This window comes from Delphinus delphis, chromosome 17 (assembly GCF_949987515.2).
Source record: "Delphinus delphis chromosome 17, mDelDel1.2, whole genome shotgun sequence".
NCBI classification, from domain to species: Eukaryota; Metazoa; Chordata; class Mammalia; order Artiodactyla; family Delphinidae; genus Delphinus; species Delphinus delphis.
The window spans coordinates 61,451,828-61,463,758 of record NC_082699.1 but is presented as its reverse complement, the minus strand read 5'-3'; the positions used below and the strand labels follow the sequence as shown (position 1 = coordinate 61,463,758).

The 11,931-nt window shown below is 44.3% G+C and overlaps 1 protein-coding gene across 1 annotated transcript; it reads right to left on the bottom strand.

The window, feature by feature from the left end:
• Positions 1-893: 893 nt before the first annotated feature.
• CCN3 (cellular communication network factor 3) lies at positions 894-9,255 on the bottom strand. The gene is made up of 5 exons (XM_059995101.1): positions 9,056-9,255; positions 8,701-8,926; positions 7,357-7,611; positions 5,827-6,041; positions 894-2,407 (listed from the first exon to the last, which is right to left on the bottom strand). The coding sequence occupies exons 1-5, from the start codon at positions 9,140-9,142 to the stop codon at positions 2,111-2,113; spliced, it is 1,080 nt and encodes a 359-aa protein (XP_059851084.1). The 5' UTR covers positions 9,143-9,255; the 3' UTR covers positions 894-2,110.
• Between the last annotated feature and the right edge of the window lie 2,676 nt (positions 9,256-11,931).

The following is an 11,931-nucleotide window of genomic DNA, read 5'->3' as shown; positions in this document are numbered from 1 at the left end:
TCTCCAAAGAAGATATACAGATTGCCAACAAACACATGAAAGGATGCTCAACATCACTAATCATTAGAGAAATGCAAATCAAAACTACAATGAGGTATCACCTCACACCAGTCAGAATGGCCATCATCAAAAAATATACAAACAATAAATGCTGGAGAGGGTGTGGAGAAAAGGGAACCCTCTTGCACTGTTGGTGGGAATGTAAATTGATACAGCCACTATGGAGAACAGTATGGAGGTTCCTTAAAAAACTAAAAAAAAACTACCATAGGACCCAGCAATCCCACTACTGGGCATATACCCTGAGAAAACCATAATTCAAAAAGAGTCATGTACCACAATGTTCATTGCAGCTCTGTTTACAATAGCCCGGAGTTGGAAACAACCTAAATGTCCATCAGATGAATGGATAAAGAAGATGTGGCACATATATACAATGGAATATTACTCAGCCATAAAAAGAAACGAAATTGACTTATTTGTAGTGAGGTAGATGGACTTAGAGTCTGTCATACAGTGTGAAATAAGTCAGAAAGAGTAAAACAAATACCATATGCTAACACATATATATAGAATCTAAAAAAAAAAAAAAAGGTCTGAAGAACCTAGGGGCAGGACAGGAATAAAGACGAAATTTTTAACATGTGGAGGTGTCTTGCAGGTTGTCCAGAAAAAAACATCAGGGATCCAGATATTGGATTGAGTAGAAAGTGTGGAGAATATCTGAGGCCTTGGCAATAGAGATCACCAAATTAAGAGCTGTCTTTTGTTTTCCTTCTGATAAGAAGTCGTAAGCTCAACTAAAGATGACCACTTTGCTTTCAATATTTAATTTGTAAATTTTAATTTATATTTTCAATAAACAACTCAGAAGCACAAAAATAACAGCAGAGTCACACACTGATAAGATCATGTTTATTTAGTAATGTCTGACAAACAGAGAAAGTAAAAGGAATATTTTAAAAATGTATAATTTATATTTATATAAATACTTCAAAGGAGAAAAGCTGAACACATAAGGTGACATTAGAAGAATGTATACATTTTAAGTTTGCAACCTATCTTATAGCCTGACAAGTTAGATACATGTATGTAGACACATATATCTTGTTCATGAGTTTGCATAACTAAGGCCCAAGGATAAGTTTGGGGATCTGTACAATAATTCTAAACTCCCATAGAGTTTGTGGTATCTTGTCACTGCAGTCTTGTCGATTTTGTTCTTCTTTTTCAAAATTCCACTACCAGCACACTTGAAAGTCATCGAAGGTTGTAATCAGGTGCTTTGGGCCTCAGTTTATTCATCAGTAAGGCGAGAGGAGCCCTGCTGATATGTTCTGCTTCTTCTGAATTAAAAAACTAGTGATCCCCAGCAGCCCCCAGACACATACAAATGTCTGAGGGCTGGTAGAGGCTGGTCATCTACGTATAAGGGAGAGTTTTCTGTTTAGCTTCTTTCTTTTGGAAAGGAGTCAACTTGTCTGAAATGGAGCCAATTGATGACACCAGTGCACTTAATTAATAAGCATTCCATTACTGTAGATACAGCTTGTTTTCTATGTACACAAAAAACTAATAATCTCTAGATTTCGAGTTGAAGAGCTATATGTTTCCTCGGATCTCGGAATTTGAAGTTCAGAGTTGAGCTACTCAAAATGAGCGCTCCACAGAGAACCCTTAGGTCAAATCTCAATCTATGGTGAAATATTTGTATGATGACACCCTCAGTATGACCTTAGATTTCACCGTTGTCATTCATTACTGTGACCTTTTCTTGAAATTTCACTAGCGTATAACAAAATGAGTGTAATGGGATACAGTCTACACAGTGAGACATATATCTGATTTCTGAAGTTTACAGAAATTTTCATGTGTAGTAAACAGCACAAAAGAATGTCATCCCTAAGCACTATCCTGAGCTTACCTTGATTCCAAGTTTACAGTTAATCATATCTTTCATGAAAAAAAAACAGACATAACTGACCTCATATGACCACAGAAAATACATGGGACGCAGATGTGGATAATAATTCTTTGTAATTTTTCTTATAGTCATTTGATAGTGGGTGGCTACAGGTTGCCTCTGTAGGTGGGCTTCTCAGGGGACACATTACATTTCTCCTCTGCTGGTGTTTGGCTTTAAGTCTTGGAGGAAAGACGCATTGTTATGAGGACAGTTGTTGTGACAGGTGCAGGTCCCGATGACCATCACTGGTTTCTTGAGGGTGTGGCCTGGGGAGCACTGGAACTCCACCTGGATGGTTTTGGTGTTGTGTGGGGTACAGCATCGGCCATCGCTGCAGACACCGCAGAACCTGGGCTTGTAGGTGTATAGGCTCGTGCAGTTCTCAAACTGCAGGTGGATGGCTTTGAGTGACTTGGTAGTGCGGAGACACTTTTTCCCTTTCTAAGAAAGAAGAAAAGGAGTGATGCATGAAACGGCCATCATTCCTCCAAGGGATCAGTCTAGGCATATGGAATAACTTGCTAGCTGCCTACCCAAAATCTGTTGCTCTTTCTTCTTTGCTAACAGAATGTTAATTTTGTTTGAGTAATGTGGTCCACTACAAGTATATTCTTCCCCAGAATATCTGGGAGCTTGCAATGGCCTTGTGGCCAAGTTCTGGCCAGTGATACATAAACCAAGGGATCCTGGGAAATCCTTTGCCCTTCAGATGGGTACAGTTCTTAATCGCTTCCTGCATTCATTTGCCTTCCTATCTAGAATGTGGAAATCACGCCTAATTGTATATAACCATCTTTTGACCATGTGGCATAAGCATGAAGATGAAAGCATATGTATGATAAAGAAATCTATTTTTTCAAACCACCGTAAATAGGCTTTGGCGTTGTTATTAGCCCAATACATTCTTAGGTGTTATAAAGAGAAATGGAATAAATATGGCATCACTGCAAGCCTACTAATGTTTCAAATATTTTTCAGACATTAACTTACTTAACCTTATTAGGAACGTTCACTCATACAAGGAGCAGTTATTCACATAAAGAGCAACTGTCCAAGTTTTATAGATGAGTAAACGTAGTCTCGGAGGCCAAAGTGATCAGAAAACATCTAGAACCTGAATTTGTCTGACACAAAGCCCGTTCCTTCTATTACACTGTGACTCAGGAAAGTCTAAGACAGTGGGATTTAAGGTTAGTTTCCATGAAGGCACAGTAAGTGGAGAATTTATTCAACATTCCATTGGTAAGAGTTGAAGAGGAACCCCGATATTGATAATTCAGTAAGACATTGATGATATGTTAATTTCCCACCTAGATTTCTTCACCTAATTTGTCACAATTTTCCACTGCTTTTCACCTTCCTAGTTGTAATCCACAGCTTGTGGAGTGATGAGACTTGGAATTCTCTAAAATTGGTAGCTCTCAAACTTTAATAAGAGTACATCAGAATCATCTAGAGGGTTTGTTAAAACACACATTGTTGGGCCTTACACCCAGAGTTTCTAACAAGTTCTTAGATGATGCTGCTGGTCTGGGGCATCACGCTTTAAGAAGCACCATCTCACATTTAAGAACCTTTTGGTGATAAGGAAGTAATGATTATTTGGCTGGCATTTCCCTAGATTCCAAACAAATTTCTGGCCCCTTAATGAAATACATATATATATATATACTATAAATAAATGTCTTAAATATAATATCTCCCAATATCAAACTTGGTGCAAGGTACAAGAAAAATATGAATTTTAGAAAAAGAAACAATAGAAAAAGCAAAATTTTAAAGTCATGACATGGAAATGGCTTATTTAATAAGCAAGTTACTGTGTACTTGACAATATTTAAAGGCTTCTTGTTTTTTCCTTTTTAATATTTAATGTTTAGTGTATATTTTTGCCAATATCCACAAAAGGGTACAAGGTCTGCAATATCTGTGTGTGTGTGTGTGTGTGTGTGTGTGTGTGAGAAAGAGAGAGAGAGAGGGAAGGACAGACACAGAGAAGAAGGTGTTTCTAGGGGCTCTTTCTAAATTGGTGGAAGAAGCATAAAGTTAGAATGGACCTCAAAAAGTCACACAGCTAAGTAGCCATATAACAATGCAACCACTAGAGACTCTTATTTTATCAATAAATAGAAATGATGCTTAATATTAGGTAATGATATTTATGTTAACAGAGTAATCTATGCCCAGCACTTCACAAATTCATTCTATTTAATCCTCATGACAACTCTGAGGTAGGTATTGGTAATGTCTCTGTTATATGGGGGAAAGAACTGAGGCTTAAAGGTTAAGAAAATCACCCAAGATCCCATAGCTAGTTCATGTGGGAAGCCAAGATTTAAAGCCAGGCTGTCTGGCTCCAGAGTTGCACCCTTAAGTGTGAGATGATATTGCCTCAGTGGAGAGATATGTAAATCTTTCATTGTTAGGAACTGTTTTATTTTGGCCTTAGGTTTGTACAAGGGTCCATATACTAGTTCGATTTGGGTACTGCATTTATCTGACCTAGGGCTCTGCTAACAAGGCTTGTGATGTCATCAGGAACCAATCAGAGCTTCTGATCTGCATGCCTTGTACTCAGCATTAACACACTGAGTTGATATCATTCCAGCAAAAAAGGAAAGAAATGTGCTATTTTATTTGGCACAGATAGCCTTATGCTGGCAAGTGTACTAGTCATACTAGGCTTTTTGAAATACAGAAAATAATTCCCAGACATCCATTCATTTATTCATCAACAGTTGTTTATCAAGCACACAGTACATCCCAGGTAGGATGTGGGGGACTGAGGGATGAGGAAGGCAGATGTGGTCCCTACTCTGTTATTTCCTTCAGACTGTGTCTCCCTGTGAGCTTCAGAAATGACCTCTCTAAAAGAAATCATGTTTGACCACTGAGTAGCCAGTTTTTTCCAGGATGAAATGAGATTTGCCAGACTTTTCTCAACCGGGGACATTACTGTAGAGGTCTGGCCCCTCCCTCTTCATCTGCTGTGAGTTGCTGGGGATATTTCAATACATTAAAGAGAAAATAAAAGAAGGTAAACTCCTTCATTAGAGCTGACCTTGAAGTCAGCTTCACAGTGACTTTCTAAAGCCCAGGCCCCCCTCCCGAATAAAACATAACTCTCAACCTTTAGGTTGTGAATATTTTTTAAGTCTACAGGTGTAAAGTAAACACTTTCTGAAGAGGAACAAAAGAAGACAAATCTCAACATTTGGAACAACTGGCACCAATGGTGGACATTCTCAGAAAGATCCATCTGACAAGACACAGGAAGAAGCAGTTAGAATGGTCATTGCCCCCTTTTCCACAGGAGTGCGGAATGGACAAGACAGTGGGGAATTGTTACAGGGAAGAGCAAAATCTGACTCCATGTTGGATCTGTTTCTTTTACTTTAAGCTTTGCTTTTTGTTGCTTTTGTTTTTATAATCATACATAATGGACTGCCTCAGGGAACCCTGCCCTGCTGCTGCCTGAATGTTAAACTAAAGTGCCTTTGTTCAGCTCACAGGGAGACAATCTGACCCTGCCCACCTGTGAATGCCTGCAGAAAAGAAGAAAGTAACACATCCCCTCCCTGATGCTGACCAAGCCAGGAGACATTTTGCAAAATCAATGGTCTTTTTACTTTATTTCCTCACCTCCTCCCCCTCTCTGTTCTATAAAATAAACTGACATCCAGACCCCATTAAGATGGTTTTTGGGGACACTAGTCCGCCATCTTCTCGGTCTGCTGGCTTTCTGAATAAAGTCACTATTCCTTGCCTTATAAGAAAAACAAAAACAACAACAAAAAATAAAACACAGGCCCCAACGAGGCAAGGCCCCTCCGTGGTGGGGGCTCCTCCCAGGCTCATACCTTATCTGCCGGCTGCTTGTGCTCTTGGTCACAGGGTCGCACCACGCAGAGCCGGGTCTGCTTCACCATCTCGCAATGTGGATTCCTGTTGGTGACCCGGGTGGAAAAACCCATGCCACAACTCTTGGAACACGCACTCCACTCTGTGGTCTGCTCAATGCAGTTGATACCTGAGTCGGAGACTGCAACTCCTAGAGTGGCTTCGGTCCTGTAGGCTACAGGATGTTGAAATAGGGACAGTGTTATTGCGTAAAATGTGGGGATGGCAAAGTGGTCCTTTCAACCATCATTAGGAAGAGTGTCTCATCCAGTTCGGTACCTGTGCAACTCAGGTGTTCTCAGGGGGCAGACCTGGATCTCTGTATTTATAAACCCCTAACAGGTAGCACAATGCCTGGCACATGGTCGGCCTTCAAGAAATCTTTGTGGAATGACTGTCCGATTTGTTCATAAGAAGTTTAGGAGGACCTGTCTTTGAGAAGCTTAGTAGTTCTAAGAATATAGCACAGTATAGCATCAAAAACCATTCCATAAACCGTAATGTTTTCAATGTGTGATTTTGTCCAGAGAAAGGATAATGAAAAAATTGTAATTGGATGAGTAAGTAGAACCAACCAACTCAGAATAGTGATGGAGGTAATGCTCTGCCTTAGGGAGGTAGAATTGGTTATTTGGGTTGTAGGATATAGTCACTGGGACTTTGATGACAGACAGTTCTGTCTCAACATTTAATATGCATGGCCTAGGGCACATCTCCTCTCTTACATGGCAGTTTTCCTATCTGTAAGCATGGCTGAGAATTTCTGACTTCAGAAAAACTGTGAAGTTCTGTGTACTGCCAGTATAAATAATCCGGCTGATTAATGGCTTCTAAAATATTCTCTACTGGATCTTGAATGTTTGCTTTTCAAAAAATATCACTTCCTTTATAAGCCAAAACAAAAGGAAAAGCAAAACAAAGATCCTAAAGTATCACTTGATCCTTCCTGCAGCACCTGGAAAGGTGGCATTTCTCTGTGACACCTGTCCAGGGATGGCATTCTTTAGGGAAGCTGGTCTTAAGAGTGCACAGGTAGTTGGCAGAGTCCAGAAAAGAAAGAGTCATCACCAGGCCCTTTGCAAATGGCTTAAATGGTGTTCCCATGGAGTTGACACTTGCCACAAGTACAGAAGCTCTATCGATTACATGTTTTGCATAAAGTTGCCAAAGCACATCTTTGCAATGTTAACAAGGGTCAAGTGGGACAGACTAAAATATAAATGGCAGTCGTGTAATAAGAAAACGCATCCCTATGGCTCAACAGAACCACTGGATGTGATTCTTCTTCAGAAGAGGCTGTGTGTACTTCAGTAACTTGTCTGGGATTCCAACACGTGATGTGTCTGATCTCAGTGGGCAAGCTGGACTCCACAACTGAATGACCAGAAGCTGAAGCCAGTTTCTCACTGCAGATCCCAAAGAGCATACATGCTTCCTGCATGCACTTAGTCCTGTGCTGTGATCATTTTCAGGTATGTTGAATTTCTCACCTGGAAGGGTTTGGAGGTCCCCTAATGTCCCCGTCTCATTGGAGTCACAGATCCACTTTTCACAGCACTCCCCAGGCACTTTAACTTTTCTCGGAGCTGGGCAGTCAGGCTGGGGCAGTAGCAGGTCCTCTTCACAGCGGGGCACACAACCAACCTGCCCATCTTGGCAGGCGCACTGGTATTTGCAGCTAGGCTGGAAGGTCTCTCCACTTTGGTAGATGACTCCGTCGAACACACAATTGTCTCCTTCTATCGCTAGAATGTTGGGGAAGCAGAGCAGAGAGGGAAGGGGAGAGAAAATCAAGAACACGGTGCATCGAAGAGGCTATATAAGAGCCACAGCACATATTCCAAGCCCCAAATCATTCTTTTCCTAGTTGAGGCCATCTGGTTGCTGATCCACCACCAGCAGAGAGATGTCCTCATGGAGGCCTCCCAGTGCAAGAAGAAACACTCAAGACCACCCAGTCCCGCCACTCATTTTACGCACGAGGAAAGATGGGCAGAGCCGTGAAGTGACATTCCCCAGGGCCCTCAGCTGTTGTTCCCAATGATAGTGTCGTTTCGCAAGAACCTCCTTAGATTCTCCTACTCCAGAAGCTCAGAATTAAAAAGAAAAAAGTGCTCTTCCTAAGCCTCCAAACAGGTTAACTGGTCAAACTGGGAAGGGCATCAGGATTCCTTGGCATTCCAGCACGATAAATCATTACTCGTTTAGAGAAGAAACTAAAAGCCTATTCCAAGCCCTCTTATCCAGGGAGGCAGGGACAGGTCTCCAACTAAATGGTGCACCGTGTGGGAAACTGATCCCCAGTTGATTAAGTTTCACCATCCTGGATTGGCTGGTTGCCTGCATTTTTATTTTACTCACGGCCCAGACAGGGGTTGCATAGTCATCCCAGGAGAGCAGTGGCTGCTTTGGCTCAAACAGGACAATTACAGGTGTGAAAACAAACCAGCCTGGCTACAGTTGGGGGAAGTGTGAGCCTGTAAGTAAGCCCAAGATTCCATCACCCCCCGAGCGTACCCTGGAAACTTCCAAAGGAAATGACTTCACTGGCCCTTAACTCTGCTCTGCTCCCTGTCTATCTAGATTCTTCTCTAGGGAGGCAAATGCTTCTCACCTCCGCGGGCAGGTTTCCCTTCTGGCTTCTGGCGCTCCGCAAAGCCCCACGCGCCCCCAGACCATCCCCGGCACACAGCGCTCCATAAACATCACCCACGGCATCACTGTTAGTATTTGCTCATCACCCTCTCGGGAGTTGGGGGGAAGGAGAGAGGAAAGAGCGGGCAGCTCCGCTAGCTGAGGGACAGGAGGTCAAGCGGAGGAGGGGGCAGGGTTACCCATGCAGATGCCAGTCTGGGCGCTGGGGTCCGCTCTGCGGTCGCAGAAGAGACCGCGGCTCTCCTCGCAGGGCAGCATCACGGAGCAGCTCTCGCCGCGCTGGCGGGCGCACACCAGGCAGCAGGAGCAGTCGTCCAGCACGGCTCTCACCCCGGGGGCGCAGGTCGGCGGCTTCTTGGGGCACGGAGCCGGGCACGAGGAGGGGCAGCGCGGAGTCGCAAGGACCTGGGGGCGGGCGAGATCAGGAGAAACTTCTTAGCAGGGACCCTGGAAGGCAGAGCAACCCCGGGACCGAGCAGGGGCCGCCCAAGAAAGGCAAAGTAACCAGAGGCACCTGATGAGTGCGCCACTCACCTGTCCCAGGAGTTGGAGGAGCAGGAGGAAAGCCAGGCAGCGGCACTGATTGGGTGGACCGAGTCGCAGGCTCTGCGCACTCTGCATGTTCAGGCGTTTTCCTGCCGCTTTCACAGGGCTTTCCAGGTCGGAGATTGGCTCTGCGCGCGCTGCTCCTGGTCGGGCTCGCCCCTGCCCGGCGCCACCGCGCAGGTTTTATAGCGCGCTCCTGGGACGCGCACAAGCCGGTTGGCTGCAGCTCAGGCAGGAGGCGGGGGGATCGGCGGGGTGGGGAATGGAACGAGCCCCGGAGTTGCCATAGCAATTGGCCGTGGGTGCTGCTCTCCTTAGGGCGCGGCCCCGGGGCCTGCATGTGCCTGTGTGTAGCGACTGGCTTTTCCCAGGGCGCCGGGAGGGGCTGGGTGGAGGCCCAGGGCCAGGACCCAGGGCTTCGCCGAGCGCGTGGGAAGGAAACGCCTGTTTCCTCCTGGAAGCTGCTTCGCTTTCCCCCAGGACTAAGACACCGCCACTCCCCGTCACGCTTCTCCTCCACCCTGGCCGTTCCCAGCTGGGTTGCAAACGTGGGGTGCCCCTAAAGGGGTGTCCGATGTTTGGGACCATCTGTGAGGGGTTGGCTAGAGGCCCAGGGGTTTAGTCATAAAGGAAGCACATGCAAGTTTGTCACCGTTTAGGGCACGCTTTGAGAGTGTTGAGAGAGGGGGAGGGGAGAGAGGGAGGAAAAGGGAGAAAGTAGTGGCTGGGGACGGGGCGGGGGGAGCAGAAAGTAGAAGAAATCTTAAAGTGAGGATGGGGGACGATGCTGTTTACCGAAAGGCAAAAAGGCCTTTTGACTTTAACCATTCCAAGCCCCGCCGATTCTGCAGGTTTGGTAGAAATACAAGTAAAACATAATGAAATAAAAATACAAGAGCCCGAGGTACATAAAAACTTTCTTCCTGGTAGAGAAAAACCTTGAAACACCAGTGGTGTCACGCCTCCTGTGAAACAGCACATGTCAGAATACAAGAGCCTGTGAGAATTTATAAGGCCCCTTCAGCTCAGCCCCTGTCAAAACCTCAGCGAATTAAGGGAGGACTGCGGGAGGTACTTGCTTTACTGAGCTGACGCTCCAGCAAATCAAACCCCTCTCCCACCTGGCACCTACTTTCAAAAATGACTGCCGTGAAACGCTTGTCATCTCTCCTGAGGAGGAGAGCAGCCTGACTGCTCCAGAGTTGACACTGCTTGATGGTTTAAAACAAAATGTCTCCCCTGTACTTCAACTTCGCTTCTGCCTCAGGGATAACTATGTCCAGCTCCTTTGGGGGTAGTCGTGTTGGAAAGACACTTTTCAGAAAAATTATACAGGCTTGGGATGGAACTCTAGGCTTTAAAAGGAAACAAATTTCCTCTAGGTCATCCAGCTCCGGTGTGAAGAAATCAAAGGCAGCTTATGTAAGGGCCCAGGTCTGCCCCTGCCACGCCTGCTTCCCCGCATGCAGTCATCCCAAGCCCTTCAGTATAGTTCTCTGAGCAGCTGAAAACTGCTGTTACATAATTCCGAGCCTACATGAATTCTGCTTTCTTTGAGGAAAAGCAGACGGAGCAGTAAATCTTGGTGACAGATTGAACGATTAATTTGTGCCATGTCGAGGACACTCAATACACTCTTCAAATTGATGGGCTCCATGGGTCATCTGGTCTAGTGATACTTCCACCTGGCTGCACGTCAGAATCAACCAGGGTGTATTTTTGAAAAATATAGATTCTTTTTTTAATGAGTTTTAAAAAAATTGAAGTATAGTTAATTTACAATGTTGTGTTAGTTTCAAGTGTACAGCAAAGTGATTCAGTTATATATATGGGTTATTATTTTCCATTATAGGTTATGACAAGATATTGAGTATAGTTCCCTGTGCTACACAGTAGGTCCCTATTGTTTACCTATTTTATATATACTAGTGTGTATACGCTCATCCCAAACTCCTAATTTATCTCCATCTCCCCACCCCCTGCTATCTATCCTCTTTGGTAACCATAAATTTGTTTTCTATGTCTGTGAATCTATTTCTGTTTTGTAAATAAGTTCATTTATATCATTTTTAAGTTCCATATGTAAGTGATATCATATGACATTTGTCATTCTCTGACTTACTTAATATGATAATCTCTAGGTCCATCCATGTTGCTGCAAATGGCAGTATTTCATTCTTTTTTAAGGTTGAGTAATATTCCATTGTATATGAAAAATATAGATTCTTGGACCCAACCCTCAATCCACTCAGTTGGATTTTCTGGTGAAAGCTCTTGGTAGACAGCACTTCATTGTACTTGGAAATGGGAGCTGGCCTTTGGAAACCTTGATATGGGACAGCTAGGAGCACAACTGTTGGAGAGGCAAGACTAGAGGCCAAGTTTTCAATGTATGAATTGACAGAACAAGGAGAAATTGGCAGCATGGAGGTTGGGCTGACTTTTGCTGGAGAAGGGGAGGGTGAGAGGAGAAATGTAACTTTAGGACAAGGAAGATGTCAGGTCACTGCTAACGTGTGCTGCCGTTCAGGTCTCTTGACTGCTGAAAGTGATAAAAACCAAACTGGAGCTAGTTCCAGAAAGACGACTTTATGGGACAGAGGCTGTGGTATTTCGCATAATAATGATGTGGGAATGGTGCCACTAGGACTCAGAGGCAACCGAGATCAGGGCCTCGGAGCCATGAAGACTCCATCCCTCTATCTATCTTTATTGCTTCTCTGTGTGTCAGCTTCTCAGTCTGTCCCACCACGGACCAGCTTCTAATGTTTAAGGGAAGTGTCATCCTTAAGTTCTCCAAACCTCTTACGTTATGACCTTGTCACCCCAGAAGGAATGTCCACTCTCTCATCTGCTATAAAGGA

What these genes read in the sequence shown, in the direction of transcription:
- CCN3 (XM_059995101.1), bottom strand. Translation starts at nt 9,142, where the DNA reads ATGCAGAGTGCGCAGAGCCTGCGACTCGGTCCACCCAATCAGTGCCGC. An exon ending in TCCTCCAACTCCTGGGACAG is followed by an intron (nt 8,927 to 9,055) that starts GTGAGTGGCGCA and finishes GCCCGCCCCCAG; the next exon opens with GTCCTTGCGACTCCGCGCTG. An exon ending in GGACCTCCAAACCCTTCCAG is followed by an intron (nt 6,042 to 7,356) that starts GTGAGAAATTCA and finishes AACATCCTGTAG; the next exon opens with CCTACAGGACCGAAGCCACT.